Source organism: Protopterus annectens, chromosome 12.part0 (genome assembly GCF_019279795.1).
Source record: "Protopterus annectens isolate FY-2018-M chromosome 12.part0, PAN1.0, whole genome shotgun sequence".
NCBI lineage: Eukaryota > Metazoa > Chordata > Ceratodontiformes > Protopteridae > Protopterus > Protopterus annectens.
In genome coordinates, this window is record NC_056746.1 from 382,489,608 (window position 1) to 382,510,268 (window position 20,661).

Consider the following 20,661-nt stretch of genomic DNA (forward strand, 5'->3'; position numbering starts at 1 on the left):
TTCCTGAGTTTGCGAGGGTGGCCTGTAACATGCTACAAATTGCAGAGCAGTCTTGCCTATGGTTAATTGCACCTGGATGGTTTCCGATGCATCGTGCGTTGCCACCAATCTTGAGGTGTGGGTGTCCTTGATGAATATGGATACCCCTCCTCCTTTCTTGGTATTGTCCGGGTTTTGGGGCCGGAACGCATGATATGAGGTAAAACCTGATAGTGCTGGGGTGCTCTCAGGAGCCTTGAACCAGGTTTCTGTCACAGCACAGACATCGATGTTCTCCATACTGAGAAGGGCCTCGAGTGCGTGCATCTTGAGGTTGAGACTTCTGGCACTGAGCAGCATTACCCTTACAGTACTCCTTTGAACTACAGAATTTCCGTTCTCAACTGTGAACCACATGTTTATTCACAACTTGATGAAGTGAATCAAACTGCAGCCTGATAAGAATTTTTTAAATGATATTTTGGTAATCTGAATGATGGTCTATAAACAGTAATTAAATTTGATGTAATAGCTGAGCAGCATATGAGGCAATCCACAAATACAAGATTCTTAAAATCCTACATCCAAATATCAGAACAGAATTTGCACCCCCTCACCAACCTCACAATTGTAAGCAATCACAGATAAAAAAATAATGTATCAGAATAGAACAGTTATTCTTTTCTGATATTTTAAACACATACCTTTGCATCACTAAGTTTCTTGCCAGGGTTCGTCTCTTCTGGGTGGTAAAACCACTTCACTCTGACCACCATGTTATTTCCCCAAGACTCCCACATACTCTGGATCCTTCCAATGTAAGGTAAATTGGGCCGTCCCGCAGACAGGAAGACTGCACAATCTCCAATTCGGATGATCTCCTTGCCACGGACAATAGCCTTATAAAACAGTTTCCTGGCCTTCCCCTTCATGCCTCGTCTCTACAAGAAGTTGTATACCATAACTGATTATGTGGTTTTAAAGGCTGGAATCACTATATAATTTTAACAAAGATCATGTACTAAATAAGGTACGCTACAGTGCATAATGCCTCAGTTTATGTATTTTTCCTAAACACACAATATACACCGAAGGCTGTAAGATCCTAGAACCAATTTTTCTACCCATCAAAAATATTAAAACTTTCTGCAAAATCAGTTATCACTAGCACATCTTTACTGAAGCATGCCAAGTTTTCTTGCATATATCACAGTCATGTCTGGGCAAGATGTAGCACAGGGAAGGATGCATCTGCACAGACAGTGAGAGCAGCTGTGGTGATGGTCTGCAGGATGAAATGTTACAGACAGGAAGAATACAGGCATGGAGCAGCAGTGAAGTACATTTGTGAGATTAGACAAGAGGATCTTTCTGATCAAGCTAGGTCAGAAAGGTGGCAGAGAAATGCCTAGACAGGAGACTGGAAGCAGTAATGTTAAGCTGTCTATCTCACCTTCGTTCTAGCTGGTTGGGTTCGGAGCCGATCCTCGGCTCCGACTCGGCCATCTTCAATAGCTCGAGAGCTGTTTACTAGCTCGAGGCTACCCCTTATCCCAAAATGCCTAGCGTTAGCTACCCAGATCTTGTTTGCCGCTTCAGCTGCGAGGTGTCGTTTTTCTGGTTCAGGCTTGTATATTAATATTTTGTGTAAATTTTCTCTAGAATTTAACTCTTCTAGTATATTTTTCTGTTTTATTATTAGTGACAGTGTTGTTACTGTTGTAGTTAACTGTTCGTTCTTTAGTGTCCCTTTTTTTTTTGTAGAACTCGTTTATCTTAGAGAGTTCTCCCCACCCCTCCCCCATTCCCCTGGTTAGCCGTTTAACTTAGAGGCCTTCCTACTGTTTTTTTCTTCTTCTAGGTTAGCCGTTTAAATTAGAGGCTATCCTATTACTTTAAAAAAAAAAAAAAAAAAAAAAACTTTATCTATCCTTCTAGATAGTACTTGTGTGCCTTTTTTGTAGAACTGAATACTGTTCTTCTTATTGTCAGTTAAATTGGTTGGTTTCCTTTTTCCAGTACAGCATGTCCAAGGAAGTTAAGGCTTCTGGGTTTAAGAAGTGTGACTCATGCTGTCAGAAAATGTCTCTGACAGATGGGCACACTTCTTGTGTCTATTGTTTAGGCATTGTGCACCTGCAGGACTCTTGTTCTGTTTGCCATGCCTTTAGTCCAAGAGTCCTGCAGGAGTGTAAGAATAAGTTGATTCTTAGGGGTCTGTTAAAACCCCAGGATTCACCGGCCAAGAGTTCACAGCCAGTGAAATCTCCTAAATCCACTAAGCCGTCGGCTCCAATTTCGGAGCCGACTTCAGTACAGGATTTTCCTTCAATGTCAGTTCCGGCGGGCACCGACAAGACAACCTCCCAGTCGGCTCCATCAGAGGCTTCAGAGCCGTTGCAGAGCCACAAGAGGCTGAGGTCCCCTTCCTTAGAGTCAGTGCATTCGGTTCCTCGGTCTCCTTTACTTCAAAGAGAGCGTAGCCACCGATCCTCTCACTCCTCTCGATCCTCTAGGCTGTCGGATCATGATGTGGAGAGAGTAGTCAGTAGGTTGCTAAAGTCGCAGGCACTAGCTAAATTGATGTCCAGCCTTCCTCAACAGGTATCGGCTCCATCCACTTCTCTTGATGTTCCTCCTCCGACTCCAATGAGTTCGGAGCTGGAGTTCGTTGGGGTTCGAGTAGTGGAACTGTCGGCTCCGATAACTCTATCTCCTTCGGTTCCGATGTTGGCTCCGAATCCCTCAGTGGTACCTTCCATCGAGGGATCTGGACACTGTGGCTCCCTCGTTGGCTCCGAGGGGGCAAGTGGCATTGGACCCTTGTCCGACCCCGTTCTTCCTCTCGGAGCGTCGGCGCAGGTGAGCTCGGCTCCAACATCGGCCTCGGAGCCGTCCCCTTCGGTGCGGACAAAGATTCCTATTTCTTCTGAACCGGAACTTTCTCTGCCTCGTGGCAGGGACGCCTATGATGTCATGCGGAGTGTGCTGTCCTCTGAGTCAGCTCCACTTTCAGCCCCACAGGCTCCGTCCTCCGTAGTGCCTGTCCCAACCTCTGCTCCTCCTCCAGACCCTAAGTGTAGGTAACCGATGCTCCAGGACACCCCATTGGGTGTTTCCTCCTCTTCCGAGGCGTCTCCTGATCACTCAGAGGAGTCCCCTTGGAAGAAAAAGTGTAAGAGGAAGCACATTGACTCCCCTGAGTCTGTCACTTCCGATACAGACTCAGATGATTTGAAAGGGTCCCCGAGATCCCCCTCTGAAGATGTTTCCTTCTTGGACATCCTGGAAATGCTTAGGCAGAGGGGGAACTGGAATCCCCTAGCCCCCACCGAGGATGAGTCTGTATTTATGGATGCTTTCGGTTCCCGACCTTCCACCTCCTGGGTTTCTCTCCCTTTCGATCCACTTATGGCAGTGGTGGCTCGAAAGGCTTGGTCAGTTCCGGATACAGTGGAACCAACTCCGAGGAGACCTGGTAAATTCATTACAGCACCCCAGGATAAGCAATTCCTTTCTAAAGGCATTCCTGTTGATGCCATGGTGGTAGCAGCAGCCACCAAAAAAGAGTTAGCGGAGACCTCTTCATCTGTCCAACCCCCTAACAAGGAGTCTAGGACGATGGACAGATACAGGAAGCGAATGTTCGCTTCAGTGACCTTCTCCATGAGGTCACTGAACTACCTATGTCATTTTACCCGACTTCAAAGGGATCTCCCTAAAGAGCTGGGAGATACCCTTCAAGATTCAACAGCTGAGGGAGCACAAGCCAAAGTAGCTTCCCAGCTAGCGACGCTTAACTCTGTAGTTAACTCCTTCATGAGGCTCATTTCCTATGCAGCCGATGGGGCGAGTAGAGCCACAGGTACGGGTGTGGCCCTTAGGAGGCATGCATGGAAGCGGCTGTGTAACTTTGTGGAACCCTTTCGAGCGTCCTTCAACACCCCCTTTGATGGTTCTTTTCTTTTTGGACCACAGGTGAAAGACACTTTGACTAGGTGTGAGCAAGAAGGCAAGACTCTCTCTGCCGTGGGAGTCTGTTTTTCCACTCCCTCTAGACCTTACCCCAAAGGTCAGAAGAGTGGGAAGACGTGATTCTGTAAATCTTAGGGAGTCTTGCCTGATACACATAGTGATTTTTCCTCCAGAGGCAGAGGGGGAAACAATAATAATAGACGCCACCCTCATGGCAAAGGGGGTCCGCAGAACCAGGGCAACAGAGAATCTTTCTCTGACAAGCCCTTCCAGCATCCGTGAAGGGTTGCCCGGCTGTTCACCTCTGGAGGCAGTCGGGGGAAGACTTTCACTGTACCCAAAAGCCTGGCAAAGTTTAACACAAGACAGATGGGTACGGCCCATTATATCCGGAGGTTACAAAATTCCCTTCCATCAACCCCCCCTTACAGTCAAGGAAGACCCTTCCAGATGTTTCACCCAATCTGAAGGAGCAAGCAGTAATAGAAGTTTCAAATCTGCTAGAAAAAAAGAGCCATCCAGGAAGTCCCGGCAGACCAGCACGGATCCGGAACTTACTCAAGGTTGTTTTTAGTACCAAAAAAGACAGGGGACTGGATACTGATTCTGGATCTCAGCAGACTAAACAGGTCTGTACAAAGAACAAAGTTTTGGATGGTCATGCTACAGTCCATTCTACCCTTTCTGGGTCAGGACAATTGGATGTGCTCGATAGATCTTCAGGATACGTACTACCATATCAAGATGGACAGGCGCTCCAGGAGATCTCTTCGCTTCCGGCTGGGGGCCAGTCATTATCAGTTCAGAGCTCTGCCCTTTGGTCTCAGCACAGCCCCCAGGGTGTTCACCAAATGTATGGCAGTGGTCACGGCTCACCTGAGACGTCAAGGATTCCAGGTGTTTCCATATCTAGATGACTGGCTCCTCACTGCTACCACCAGGCATCAACTCCTACAAGCGCGGGACTACACAATCACAATCTGTACCCAGCTAGGCATTACAATAAATTTTGAAAAATCTGCCTTGTTGCCCTGTCAATCTATCACTTACATAGGAGCAGACTTAGACACAAGGAATATGTTTGCAAGGCTACCACTAGAAAGGGAGTCTGCAATTCGTCAGCAAGTGCAAATTCTAATGCAGAGCAAAAGGATCCAAGTCAGGTACGTCCTTCAAATTCTGGGTTCCATGGCAGCAGCCATTCTTCTAATCCCACTAGTGCACTTTCATATGAGAATTCTTCAGTGGCTTCTGTTCACCCAGTGGTCTTTCCAAGAGTTATCCATGACTCACATGATCTTGATCAGGGATGCATGCAAAAGACATCTTTCTTGGTGGATGGTCTCCCCACTAGTTACTCAGGGCAGACCTTTCATACAACCTCCTCCGGCAGCCACAGTGATGACAGACGCCTCCCTGATAGGGTGTGGGGGGGGGGGCATTATCTGGGCAGGACAGTCCAAGGCACTTGGTAACCTCACGAGTACCACCTGCACATAACTGTCCTAAAAATGAGAGCTGTGCTCCTGGCGTTGCAAGCCCTTCAAGACCCTCTGCCTTCTGGGACCATTGCTGTCCAAACAGACAACATGTCAGTGGTGTGGTAGATCAACAAGCAGGGCGGAACCAGATCCTACCCCCTGTGTCGAGAAGCACTCAGACTTTGGCAGTGGGCGATTTCCTCCCAATGTTTTCCGATTGCGACGCACATCCCTGGGAGATCCAAAGTCATGGCGGACAGGCTCAGCAGAGCTATCTTCATTCCTCACGAGTGGTCTCTGAATCAGGAAGCTGAGAATCTTATTTTCCGCAAATGGGGACAGCCTTGCTGCGATCTCTTTGCCACCCCCTTCAACAGCAAATGCAGCAACTACTTCTCCCTTCTTCCACTTTAGGGTCACATTCCCGGAGACGTTCTAGTCCACGACTGGCCCCAGGGACTTATTTATGCCTTTCCTCCCTTTCCCCTGATACCCAAACTTATACAGAAAGCAATATTGTTGGGTTGCAAAATGATCCTCATTAACCCCTACTGGCCTCGACAGATATGGTTCCCGTTCCTGCACAGTTACCTTCTCGATCAGCCCTGGACTCTGGACCCAATTCCAGACCTCCTGGTTCATCAATCAGGCAGGTTGCATCAATCCCTCCAAACTCTCCAACTCACAGCTTGGTTGCTCCACTTCCAATCTTAGCCAGGCTTCAAACATTTCCCCAGCAGTCCATGAGAATATCGTCTCCTCTCATAAGTCTACAACAAGGAAAACTTATGCTAGCAAATGGAAACGTTTCTCTTGTTGGGCAGAGGCTAGGAATGCAGATCCCTTTTCTGCCCCAGTCCACAAAATTCTGGAATTCCTAGCACAACTGTTTCACTCCAGGTCTGCTTCCGCTACAATCAGGGTACAATTAGCAGCCATTTCTAACTTTCATGTTGGTTTGTCAAATTCTAACATTATGTCTCATAAGCTCTGTAAAGCTTTTTTGAGAGGGACATCTCTTCTTAGGCCTCCAGTGAGAGATCCCACTCCTCCTTGGGACCTTAATTTAGTCCTAACTTCCTTAATTCTGCCCCCTTTTGAACCAGCAGCGTCCTGCTCCATCAAGTTTCTATCTTGGAAGACACTCTTTTTGGTAGCTATTACTTCAGCCAGACGCATCTCCGAACTTCAGGCACTATGTGTTCGTCCTCCCTACTTGGTGTTTCATAAGGACAGGGTTGCTCTGAGAACTAATCCTTCGTTTCTTCCTAAAGTCTGCTCAGAAAATAATTTAAACCAATCTATAGATCCTCCTGTGTTTTTCCCTAATCATACCAACAAGGTAGAGTACAAACTACAACAATTGGACGTCCATAGACAATTGCGTTTTTACCTGCACAGAACTAAAGAAATAAGGAAGTCAGACCAATTATTCCTTTCTTATGCCTTAGGCAAACAAGGTCTCCCAGTTTCCAAGGTAACCTTGTCGAGATGGTTATCATACACTATTACTTTTATTTATCAGTTAAGGAATCAAGAGTTACCTACTAAACCGAAAGGTCATTCTACTAGGGTCTTGGCCACCTCTGTAGCCTTCCAGTCCAGGTTGCCCATGGATTCTATCTGTGCAGCTGCCACGTAGGCAAACCCTCATACCTTTATTTCTCATTACAAGTTGGACATGGTCTCCAGGAGCAGAGCTGACTTTGGTTCCACTGATCTGAAAAGTCTGTTCCACTGAGCCACCCAGGATGTTAGGTGCTAGGGACGCTGTTCCAACCAGCAAGAACGAAGGCGAGACAGACAACTTAACATAAAGAAGTTATGTACCTACCATAACATTCTATGTTAGTTGTCTTCATCTCCCCTTCCTTCTTACATCACCACCCTCTGTCCCCCTGTTCTAGTGGACTGAGAGGAGTTCCTGTTTCACTGGCTGAGTGTTCTCCTGTTTTCCTCTATTGACTTAGAGAATATGGCAGGTATAGTCAACCAATTATTTTGACTGGTTTATTCTCTTGTTATGTCTGGAGTTAGCTATTTCAAACGAGATCTGGTAGCTATCACTAGGCATTATGGGATAAGGGGTAGCCTCGAGCCAGTAAACAGCTCTCGAGCTATTGAAGATGGCCAAGTCGGAGCCGAGGATCAACTCCGAACCCAACCAGCAAGAAGGAAGGCGAGATGACGACAACTAACATGGAACGTTATGGCAGGTACATAACTTCTTTTTCTCAGCAGTGTTAAGTCTGCTCCAGTTCCAGTATGGTGAGAAAAAAAGGACTGGGGAATAGATTGACTGGCTGTAGCAGTACATAAGGGAGAAGGGCTGGGACTAGTATGAAGAGGAGGAAAGACCTGGCAGACAGACTAGCTCTAGGCAAGGGACAGGGGTTTCATCTTAGCTCAGAAGGGACGGCAGTGTTTAATTCTTAGTTGGACCAATACATTTCAGTGATCATTCCTTTTAACTAAAATGGAAGGGCAACTGACTGTAACAGAAGCAGAGAAGCATGGTAGGTATATAGAAGACAAAAGCACAAACATAGCAATGAACAAAGGACTGTGAGTTACAGCATGACAGTGTAGTACGGCTCTGCAGTGCAAGAGGTTTGAATAGGATAATGGAGGTTCTGCAAGCAGTGATGCAGGAGTTGAAGGCGGACATTGCTAGAATCAAAGAAACAGCTGACAGTGAAGACAGAGAGGTGGGAGTTGTAATCTATTTAAAGGAGGACAACAGATTTGAGGTCAAACGAGAAAAACACCAAACCAGGAACAGGGCAGGAGCAGGAAGGGTCACAACCAAGGTTAAGTGCCCTGCCAGTTAAAGCAGAGAGCTAAGGGGGACAGCAGTGGACTGATACAATGCGCCATCTCCTAAACATCAATGAAGAAAGATGACAAACTGAGTAAGAGAATAAAGGAGTGGGATATGAGGAATAGAATAATATTCATGAAGAAGATGAATCTGCCAGCAGACCAGGAGATTCTAGGCTCCAAAGAAGAGGGGGAGCAGGAGATCTTGGAAAGAAAAATGTTCAACCAAATGGTGCACAAGTGAAAAAAGAATGGACGTCTGGATGATTCTAAATGCACAGGAATATAGGGAAATCCATAAGGCATCATTAGCCAACAGTGGTTATGTCACTGCATAGTTTAGCATAAGAACAAAATTTATGTGGGATTTTGAGGACAGTGAATGATGTGGTGCTTGGACAGACTACCAAGGACAAGCTACAACACTACAAGCAAACTAGGGGACTGAACAAGCTATGGGAATAAGTCAGAAATGGTGTACTCAGGTTTAAGGATGTAAAGAAAAGGCAAAAAAAGGAGGAAATGTGGATACACAATAAGGTGAGACTAGTAATTAGGGCAAAATTAGGGCCTAAAAGAGGTGGAGAATGTGAGTTTGGAAAGATGGAGAAGGCAAAGAACAAGAACAGAAACAGAACAGCAGCAAAGTTGAAAGTGAATGAAGAAAAGGGAAAAAGGGACTTTTAGGTTTGCAACAGAAATGAGGACTAGGGATACAGACCTGACAAGGTTGAGCAAAGACTGGAGGAGATCACTGAAGACTTGAGAAAAAGCAAAGGTATTAAATGAATGCTTTGCTTCAGTCTGTACAAAAGAAAGTAAGGAGAAAAAGTCACACTGGGACAGACGCAGGACAAAATTGGGAGACAATGGTTAGATTCCAGGACAGATAGGGGTGACACAGAGAGGGACCTGGCTGCTATTGGGAAGAATAAAGTACAAGAACTAGGTGTGACACCTCTAGAGTCCTCTGATGTCTGAACACTATGCTGGCAAACCCAGTGATACAGATCTTCAATATATCACTGACTAGTGCAGAAGTGCCTGATAATGGAAGATGGCAATGGTGGTATCATTTTAAGGGGAGGGATCTGGAGAAATTCAGGTTTGTTAGGTTAATAGTAGTGATAGGAAATGCAATGGACAAAGTCATAAGTAGAACATTGGTAGCATCACATGGACAGCAACAAACATGTGGCCAGAAGAAGCTGTCAGTCAAACCTGATCAAGTTTTACAACTAAACTACAGGAAAACTTGACAGGGAGTGTCACTAGTTATAATCTACCTGGGCTTAAGCAAGGCATTTGATTTAGTTACAAAGAGAAGGCTAATCTAAAAACTGAGGGGCTTGGGTAGAACCCAAGACTGAGGAACTAGATGAGTACATGACTGAATGGAAGGACAGAGAGTGGTTGCGGGATTATGTCAGGAATTAGAAAAGTAACTAGTAGACTACTGCAGGGATCTGTTCTAAACAAATGCCTTAAGTGCATCTGAGGGAACAAAGGACAGAATCAACCTCTTCACTGATTACGCAGTGTTGGGTGCAGCAATAGAAGATGGGAAGAGTCTGGGGAAGGACTTGGAAAGGATGATAAGGGGCAGAATTATGACAGTTGAGGCTGGCTGCAAGAAAATGCAGAGTACTGTGCTGGAACCACAACAGCTGGGGGGTGATGGAAATGGTGGAAAGAGAACAGAAAAAGAACTCTGGAGGTACTGATGTTGCCCTCACTGGACCATCACAAGTAGAGTGAAACAGCACTGGCAGCATCAAACAACACTGGTGTAGGTTCTAGAGGACTAAACTCCAGAAGCAAAGACATAATGATTCCATGCTATAGGGCCCTGGCCCACATCATGTTGCAGAAAAAAAAAAGAACCAGGAAGTGATATTCATTCAGACTGAAGGAGCTGCAGCAATTCTCAGTCGAGACCAGAAAAGTGAAGGGTCATGACATTAGTGTACAGAATCAGATCAGGTAGGCATGAAGGGGTCATCCTGAACAGTAGGGAGTTGACGGGGGGGGGGGGGGCACAGGCAGCCAACTTGTAGGGATTCACTACATCCTGTGGATCCTAAAGTATTTCTTCAGAGAGCATTGCATATCCATGGAAAGGGCTAGCAGAAAGAAAAGTTGTGTAAAATCTCATCATAACCACAGATGTCCTTCTCTTACATGTTTCAGTATTCTGTACATATGGGTTTTCTCCTCTTGGTACCCAAACGTTCGGCCAGTATACAAAAGATTTCAGTCACTGTATGGTGCGGTGGATGTCTGACATGGCTAGCAGAGAGTGGGCCATAAAAGTGACGTCTGCACGCATCGGTCCTCAGAACTGAGCGCCCTGGTCACAACCAGTCATAATAAGGATAACGCTAGTTTAGTGCCATCCACAAAAAGTGGCTGTTACATCACAGGAGGGGAAGGCGAGTGGGAAGGAATACTGCAACACTGAAGAGAAGGACATTTAAGGTTATATCAGGATTTTACACAACTTTTCTATGTCCTTCTATTCACAAGTTGCAGTATTCTGTACATATGGGTGAGTGCCATAACTCACTGTGAGGAGGGGGAGGTGGCTTAGTAGAATTCTCCAGGAATCCATGTAGGATAGCCCTGGCAAACCCAGCTCTCGCCCTAGAAATGTGGTCTAACTTGTAATGATTAGTGAAGGTAAGCACAGAAGACCGAGTGGTTGCTTCTAGACTAGTGGAAGTGTCCAGGCCACAGAAGAGGCCATTGCCCTGGTGGAGTGCGCTTTGACAGTACCTTGCAGGGATTTACTATGGTGTTTGTAGCAGAGGGTAATAGCCTTTGAAATCCTTGTGGACTGGGAAAGAAGGTGGGCAGTTGGATGCCTTGATTTAAGGACAGGTCATTAACCACCTTGGGTATGAAGGAAGGGTTAGTTCTAAAAGTTACCCTGTCTGTGTGGAATATCAAAAAGAGGTGGAGTAGCCATGAGGGCCTGCAACTCCGACACCCTCCTAACAGAGGTCAAGGCCACGAGGAGGACAGTTTTCCATGTGCAATGTTTTAGAGAAGCTTTGGTAGCTGGCTTGAATGGAGGAAGTGTGAGCTTCTCTAAAAGACAGTTCAGGTCCCACTTGGGGGAGGTTCCTTGGAGGCCTGAGATAAACCACCCCCTTAAGGGAAGTACAGTTGTGTACACTTACCATAAATGTAGATGTTTGAGTGTATTCACTGTTGCAGTCATTACATTTGTGTTATTTGATTGCAGGTAGCCCTCAGTCGGCCTGATTATCAAAGTCTTGGGTCCTGCGTCGGTTGCTGTCTCATCTTCCATGATGTCAGGTAGTTAGGGGTATAAAGCATGCAGCTGACGCCATTACATCAGCTTTCCTTGCCCCAGATGTCAGGTGCCCCCATAATGGGAAGCAATTATATACAAGGTTACACCTCCAACAAAAAGCAAATACTCCAGAAAGCTTTAAGTATAGTAAACAAGAAGAAAGGTATAGTCAATAGAAGTCAGGGGGCTGAAGGGAGGGTAACCAGGACTGCAACAGTGAATACACTCGAACATCTACATTTATGGTAAGTGTACACAACTGTACTATGTTCTTCGTGTTTCACTGTTGCAGTCATTACATTTGGGAAAATTCCCAAAGCTAAGAAAGGGAGGAGGCAATTAGAGAAGATTAGGACCAGCTATTAGGCCCTGCAAGACTGCAGTGGCAAAACCAGCTTTGGATTTAGAAAAAAATTGGCAAGTAGTAATGGTTGGTGAAAGTATGTACAGAACTCCAGGTAGCAGTTTCTAGGATGTCCCTGGTAGGAACACCTCTGAGAAAGGCTGTAGAAGTAGATGCAGCCCTGGGGGAATGGGGTCTTATCCCCCTGTAGGGTAGGTTTTCCAAGCAGAAATGAATGCAATTGCCTATCCACTTAGAAATGGTTTGCTTTGAAATGGCCTTCCCCTCTGCCCCTGCAGCAAAGGTAACCAGCAGCTGTTCAGATTTCCTGAGAGGCTTCGTCCTGTCCAAGTAAAATCTAAGTTGTCTGTGCACGTCCAAGGAGTGCAGTATTCGTTCTCCTTTGATCTGTGGATTAGAAAAGAAGGTTGGCAAATGAATGGACTGATTAAGGGCCACAATGGATACCAATACCACCTTGGGCATAAAGGAAGGATTGGTCCTGAGGGACACCCTGTCCACATGAAAGATGATGAAAGGTTGCACTGCCATGAGGGCCTGTAATTCAGACACCCTCCTTGCTGAAGTGATGGCTAGAAGGAAGGCTGTTTTCCAAGAAAGGAAATTCAATTCTGCAGTTGCAGCCGGCTCAGAGGAAGGTAGAGTGAGCTTTTCCAATACAAAGTTAAGGTCCCAGGCTGGAGTAGGGGCTCTCCTGGGTGGTCTTAAATTTGTGGCCCCTCTGAGGAATTGCTTCAGCAGTGGGTGAGAGAAGAGGGGTGGCTCCATATTATAATGTGCTGAAATGGCCAAGGCATGAGTTTTAACAGAAGAGAAGGAAAGGCCCTTGTGAAGCATCTCTGTTAAGTATTGAAGAATATGCGGTAAATTGGGCACTATTGTGCCCATCCCCTGAGTTTGACTCCAGGAACAGAATATTTTCCACTTTTCGGCATAGGATTTTCTAGTACTAGGCCTCCTTGCCTCCAGAATGGCACCCAGCACTTGCTTACTGAGAGATGGTAATGGAGAGCTCAGGTAATTAGCCAGGCTGTAAGGTTCAGGGTTTGAAGCTGGGGGTGCAAAATCTGGCCCTCCTGCTAGGACAGCAGGGAAGGGGTCTGAGGCAGTGACACACTGCGCAAGAAGGGGTACCAGTGTTGGTGTGGCCACTCTGTTCTGGTGCAATGAGTATTGTCCTTGGTTTGTCTTGTTTGATCTTTAGTAGAACTTTGGAGAGGAGATGCAGAGGGGGAAAGGCATAAACTGAGAGGTTTTTCCAGGTGAACGACAGGGCATCCACTTTCCAAGCTTGTCTGTGGGGAGTCCTTGTGCAGAATTTGTCCAACTGGTAGTTCTGAGGGGAGGCAAATGGGTCTATCTCTCGGCTCCCCCATTTGTTTCTCAAAATGATGAATATCTTTGGTTCCAGTTTCCACTCGTGTGGGTCCATGAGATCTCTGCTTAGGTCGTCTGCCAGTGAATTTAGCTTGCCTGGCAGGAATTGAGCTTGTGGTGCACTTGGTAGCTCAAGGCCGTGTTCCACAGAGCCAAGGCTAGTCTGCAGAGAGTGTATGAGTGGGTCCCCCCTGCTTGTTTATGTACCACATGACAGTGGTGTCATCTGTCTTCACCAATAATTGTCCTGGAAGAATGCGGTCCTTGAAGGCTGTCAGAGAATTCTGTACAGCTAACATTTCTTTTTGATTGATATGCAGTTGCATTTGACTCGGGTTCTATTTGCCCTGGATGCACTGCCCTGCCAGGTGAGCCCCCCCCCCATGCACAATCTGATGCGTCTGTTGTTAGGGTTTGGACGGCAGGGGGTAAAGTGAACGGCAGTCCCTTGTTGTGGTGGCAGGCCTCTGCCCACCAAAGGAACTCTATCTTTATACAAGGAATGGTAGGAATCATTGATTCCAGGTCCTGAGAATGTTGACACCATAGGCTTTTTAGATACCATTGTAGTTTCCTCATATGCAGACTTGCATATGGAATTAGTAGAATGCAAGAGGCCATGAACCCCAGGGCTTGCAGTATTTTCCTTGCAGATAGCTGGGTCTTTTGGCCAGTAGTTTGAAGTAGGCTGTCAAATAAACTTGTTTCTCTGGCGTGATGTAGGCCATCTGGGAAGTTGTATTGAAGCTTGCTCCCAGGAATACAATTTGTTGGCAGGGTACTAGGTGCGACTTCTTTTCGTTTATGGTGTACCTCAGTGAGGTTAGCAGTTTCTTTACAAATGCCAGATGATTTAATAGAATGTCCTGGCTTTCTGACCAAATTAGACAATCGTCCAAGGTATGGGTATATTTGAATATTTCTTTGCCTGCAGAATGCAATGACTGGAGCTAGGCAATTTGTGAATACCCTGAGCGCAGCAGATAAGCCAAAGGGCAGTGCAGAGAACTGATAGTGCATGTAGCCTGCTCTGAAGTGTAGGAATTTTCTGCAAGATTCCCTTATTGGGATGTGCAGGTAAGTTTCTGTTAAATCCAATGTTGTCAACCAGGCATTTTTGCCTAGCATGGGAAGCAGCTGATGAAGAGTTAGCATTTTGAATTTTGGGATTACCAAAAAGGTGTTTAGGATAGACAGGTCCAGGATAGGACACCAGGAATTGTCTTTTCTGGGTACCAGGAAAAGTCTTGAGTTAAAACCCTGCCCCCATTCCTCTTCTGGGACAGGAAGAATAGCCCTGATACTTTGAAGAAATAGAACCTGCTTTTGAGCCTCTTCCCACTGATTTGGGGGTAGGTCTGGCCAACCGTTTGGGGTTGGTAAGGAGTGAAAGTGGAATCTGTATCCTTGGGAAACTATATTTAAAACCCATTTGTCTTGGGTAATGAGTTCCCAGTTTTTTGAATGCAGGGCGATCTTTCCCCCTAAAGGAACAGTCAGTTGAGCAGGGCTTGGAAGGTTTAAGGTTAAGTCACTGTGACAGTTTATCATAGGGGGGTGTCTTACTACTTCCAGCTTTGGAAGTGGAAGCCCCCCACTGATTAGGCCTGTGAGTACCTTGAAACTGAAGCTGGGTGGTCTGCTGGTCATGGGTTTGGACTGAGAAGGCCTGGAAGAGACAGGAAAGGACCAATTCTTAGAAGCCCAGTTCCTACTAAATCTGGGAGGCTGTATTTGCAGGAAATCTTTAACAGTTTGCATAGATTTAGCTTTTTCCTCCATCTTTTTAAGTACTTCTGCTTTGTTGCCAAACAGGTGGTCTTGGTTTAAGGGAGCATCTAGTAATTTAGCTTTAACATGATCTGGCAAAGTTTGCTTCTTAAGCCAAGCATGCCTTCTAAGTACAGACCCAGTGACAGCAGCCCTGCAAGATGCCTCTAAGGAATCAAAACCACATTACAAAGTATGTTTACCAACTTCTTCAGCAGAATGCATTAAATCCTGTAATTCTTTATTTTCAGCAGTCAGGAATCAACATCATTTTCTGTTTAAGTAATCCAATAATATGCTGCTGATACTTTAACATATGAAACTGGCAGTTTAAGGCCCTAACGACCAAAGTAGCGGAAGTGTATACCTTTTTACCCAATCTGTCCAGGGCCCTGGAATCTCTATCAGAGGGGGTAGGGTTTTTGGCAGTAGTAGCCTTAATGCATTTGGGTCCCTGTGAAATGGTCTCTGGATTCCGCAGTAGGATTCTTAAAGAGGAACTTGTGAGAGTCAGGTACTCTGTAATACCTGTCAGGTTTCCTGGGAGCTGGAGGTAGTGTGTCTGGGGCCAGGCTAGATTCCAAGAAGGCATCATCTACAATGTCCAGTACAGCAGGGATAGCTAAAGGCCTGTGTTGAGGTAGGAGTAAGAATTCCCTAAGCCTCTTTTTGGAGTCAGAGTAATCCTGGCTTTCCCAGTGGAAATGCTCCCTAAGAGTATGCAAAGTTTCACCAAAAGAGAAATCTTCTGGAGGGGAAGCAGAGGGAATGAAGTCCTCTGCATCAGAATCCTCATAGGTAGATATGGGCAAATTCTGGTCATCAGAAGAAACAGAAATTTCAGAATCCTGATCAGAAGAATCAGAAGGAAAATCAGTTCTAGGTCTCTTAGAGGGAGAAGGGTGGCTTCCCCTCAGAGTAATAAGGTCTTCAGCCATTCTTATCATTTGTTTTTTAGGGATAGGGGCCTGATCATGCGGTCTGGGCATCGGTTTTCTAGGCGTGGATCGAATTTTAGGCCTTGAAGAAGAAGATGGTGTCGGTCTGATATGCAAGTTAGTAGGCCTGAATACACCCTTAGAAGCCGGTGCCTGCAGAGCGGCTCTAGACCCATCCAAGGTAGAGACATCTGCAGATTCCATAGTCAAAGAAGCATCTTGCGGCATACTGGACTCCGAATGGGTCTCAGTAGAGGCCTGTGAATCTGAAGTAGCGGGCATCAGGGGCTGCGAAAGCACCTGAGTACTGGCGAAATGGCAACTAGCTTAACGGAAGCGTCGTTGGCAGCTTTGGACCTATGCGGTCTCTGTCTATCTTTACATTTTTTCGGAATGTCAGTAGTCAGATGGCTTACCGAAGCCATTTCTGGATAATTGAACTGAGTACCAAAATAGTTATATGCGAAAATGAACCGACGAGGAATAGTTCGAGGATTGAATAAGGCACAAAACCGACAGTGAGGAACGTCATGGTCTGGGCCTAAGCAAGGAATGCAGTACGAATGAAAATCATTATGAGGTATTTGCTTTCCACAAGTAATACAATTGTTAACTTTTACTGACATCAGTTTAGAGCAAGAAAAAGGATCCCAATGGGGTACTTAGCTTTGTTGAAGACTTCAGATCTGAAACTCGAAAACGAAGATTTCAGGAGTCAGCCGACCGGCATTTGCGAACTGCTTCTGCTTCGGGCAACACACGTCAAGAAAGACTGATGTAATGGCATCGGCTGCATGCTTTATACCCCTGACTACCGGACGCCATGGAAGATGAGACCGCAACCGACGCAGGACCCAAGACTTTGATAATCAGGCCGACTGAGGGCTACCTGAAAACAGATAACCAAAATGTAATGACTGCAACAGTGAAACACGAAGAACATCAACTTTGCAGGTAGTCTGGAAGCTAAAGGGGGGGCCAGAGGAAGATATGCAGAAAGGGCAGACAAATGGATCTTAATAAATGTGAATGCTAACCCTGTCTGCAATAGTGCACACAGGTTAGATAGTTCTAGAGGAGTGTCGTTTTGCAGCGGATTCAACTGCCTTTTGAAACACCATATGGCGAATCTCTTCCACTTTGATAGGTGAGACTTCCTGGTATTAGGTTTTCTGGCCTCCTGCAGGACAGTGAGCATGTCCTCATTGTAAAGTTGTCTGAAAGGGATCATAATCATATCACCCTCAGAGTGAGGTGAAGAGACTGCCACTGTGGGTGGATTTGGTTCCCTTGTGCTGTGTGAAAAGGCCCACTCTGAGGAGTAACTTGTGGTGATTGCTCTTGGACAGTTATAAGAGGAGGGGGGAACCAATGATGTCTTGGCCAATAGGGAGTCACCAGCAAGATTTTTGGTCTGTCCTGCTGGATCTTCAGCAGGACCTTATGAACAAGAGGGAAGAGGTGGAATGCATAGAGAAACATCCCCTTCCAGTAAATTGAAAAGGCATCTGTTGCCATAGCCTGTGGCTCTGGTAGTCTGGTGCAGAAGGAAGGCAGTTGCCTGTTGATGGAGGAGCCAAACAGGTCTATTTGAAGTGTATCCCACTGGTGGACCAGGTCCAGGAAGACATCCCCGTGAAGCATCCATTCATGTGCCTTTGTCATGGATCTGCTGAGGGAGTCTGCCTAAGAATTCTGTAGGGAAGGTAAGTAAACCACTTCTAAGGTCACTCCCTGAGAGGTGGCCATTGCCCACACCAGGAGAGCTAGTCTGAAAAGCAAATAAGATTTGGTCCCCCTTGCTTGTTCAGATACCACAGCACTGTGGCATTGTCTGTGAAAATTTTAGGACTCCTGGTTTAAGTTTGGAAGGCCCATAGGGCCAGTTATACTGCCCTCATTTTTCAGATATTGATGTGCTCTTTCCTGTGTGGCACTAGCCACATTCCCTGCACTTTCAGGTGCCCCAGAGTTGCTCCCCAGCCTAAGTCTGAGGCATCTGTGTACATAGTCTGCTTTGGTTGGGGTGGTTGTAGGGGAAGAACCAGGTTGAGGTTCACCTGCTTCAACCACCAGTGTACCTCCAGTTTGAGGCAGGGCAGGAGGGGGATCCTATACTCGAGGGGGTGGCAGTGCTGTGTCCAGGTTGACCCGAGGTACCATTGTAGTTTCCTCATGTAGAGTCGAGAATTGGCCTCCAGGGATCGTCTTTTCTTGGAACCAGGTAAATCCAGGCGTAGAAGCCCCTTCCCATGGCAGACTGAGGAGCAGTTTGAATGGTGCCTTGAGTTAAAAGCTTGTCTAGTACTGATTTTAAGAGGGGGGGCTGTGGGATTCACTTCCTCTTTGGTGGGCAGAGCCAGGTCATGAAGTACCAGTCTCTTATTATTGAAAGGACCCACTTGTTTGAAGTGATAAGTCTCCACACTTGGAGACAGTGAGAGAGACGTAGTTAGAGAGGGATAGAGGGAGGTGGTGGGGGATCCAAGGTTGGCAGGTAGTCATACACTACCTGCCCTGTCTGGAAAGGGTGGCCTCTGACTGGTAGATGTGGTGACTCTGGTAGGAGTGGGTTGTTTCCTAGAGGTTTTCCTAGGCCTAGAAGAGTAAGCTGGCCCAGAGTGCTTTCTGATAAATTGAGTTTTGGCTGGATAATTCTGCTGAAATTTAAGAATTGGGGAAACCAGCAGGTGTTTTAAATCTTGCATCTCTTTCTCCTTTTGTTGTAAAGACTTGAATAAGTCTGCCACTTTTTCTCCAAACTGGACTATATTGTCTAAAGGAGCTACCAGCTTAGCTCTGGAAGGGGTTGGAGACAAAGCCAAGAATACCTTCTTACAGCAGATGTTGATGCTGCTGACCTGGCAGAGGCCTCAGCAGCATCATAGCTGCACTTGGAGTGCCTGGTAACCTGAGTAGTAAGGGCAACTAGAGAACACAGCTGAGCTTTGGCAGCAAAGTCTGGCGAATCAGCCAAATACTTGGAAATCTTCTCCAACAGGGACAAGGCATATTTAGCCATGTGTGTCTGATAACCAGTTGCTCTGAAAGCCAGAGTAGCAGAAATATATATTTTCTTACCCAAGTGTTCCATGGTTTTGCTGTCCTTGTCGGCAGGGAGGAGGGTGGTAGACGGGAGTAGCTTAGAAACCTTATCAGTAGAAATAGAAATAGTGACAGGCTCTGTAGCAGGACACAATAAGGAATTTTGCAGTCTCAGGGATTTTATAGAACCTATCGGGTCTGCATGGGGCAGGTGGCTGGGAGTCTGGGTTCATTGATGCTGCTGAGAAGGTATCCAAAAAGGCAGGAAGAATGGGAGGAACAAGAGAAGGTGTTGGGGAATCCATCTGGATGAGGTAATAATGCTTCTTTTGTACCTCTGACATTTCTGATGATTCCCACTTAAAATGCTCCTTCATTTTAGTTGGTTTCCACTAAAGTTAAATCCTCTGCTGGGGAGTCAGGATCAATAGATTCTTCTCCTGGGGAACCATATCCTAAGGGAGAAGGCAGCTGGGAAGCATATGAGAGGGATTCTTCAGAAGAAGAATCAGAGAACTGTTCCTCTTCCATTTGAGAGGGATCTGATGTCTGAGGCCTGGTGCTCAGGATAGGAGTAGGACCTGTGGCAGGCAATTCCAAGGGTGGTAAGCCGTAAGGCCATAAAGGCATTAAACAGGCTTTGGCTGAAAGCCTGCCAATCCAGAGTACTTTCAGTAATTGGAGACACGTTTCCTTTTTTCCTTCTTTTTTAGCGACAGCCTAGCAGGCATCTGTGCAGAGGAAGAACTAGTGTTGGATGACTGTAAAGGAACGGAGAGATCCGACAGTCCTGAAAATGCAGGTTCCTCCTCAGTGTCGGAAACAGATGTCAGAAAAGCCTCCGTGGACATGCCCTCCATGCAGGATTGTGTGGCTTCCATATAGGTACCAGCTGTATTCGAGGTGGCGAAGCCCGAGCATTCAGCCAGGCCGACGTCGGCCACAGACTGGGAGTCAGACTGAGGAGCCGCAGCGGCAGTAGTAGCCCTGACGGTCTTGGCCTTCTTTTTGGCGGTTCTGTAGGTAAGTCGGTGGAATCCTCCATACCTAACGTTAATTGTTTGAGACATTGCTTTTCCAAATATAAGTTAAGCACACAAAGTTAACCAAGAAGTTTTGGGCACAAACACCTGGCAGATGGTGCAGGCCTTGTAATAGTGCAACACCATACAGTGACATCTTTTGTATACTGGCCGGACGTTCGGGTACCAAGAGGAGAAAATCCATATGTACAGAATACTGCAACATGTGAATAAGGACATCGGGTGGTGGTGAAGGAGTACAATAAGTCATTCAAGAGGGCATAGAACAGATGAAGAGAGAACAGTTTTGCTCTAAAAAAGACTGTAGTGTGTGTTTGGGTAGGGTTGCTTCTCCTTGGATGGAGTATATTTCTTTTTTACACTGTCAAGTATGCTGTGCAAGTAATTAGTCTTCTTGAATACTATTGATCAGTGGAAACATTTAATACTACCTTGATGAAAAGAAAAATTTGTGGCAGGAGTAGATGTTTTGAAGGGGTAGTATTTAACATCACTTTGGTTTCAGACAGAACAGCTGCCTTTTGTTACATATCCCTAAGCAGAGGTAGTT

General features: G+C 46.1%; 1 protein-coding gene across 1 annotated transcript in view; it reads right to left on the reverse strand.

Annotated features, from left to right (window-relative positions):
* TNRC18 (trinucleotide repeat containing 18) overlaps positions 1–20,661 on the reverse strand; it is a 725,141-nt gene that overhangs the window by 18,799 nt on the left and 685,681 nt on the right. The window contains exon 26 of the mRNA XM_044088920.1: positions 684–920. Coding sequence (XP_043944855.1) covers positions 684–920 — 237 coding nt within the window. The remainder of the gene's footprint in view (positions 1–683; positions 921–20,661) is intronic.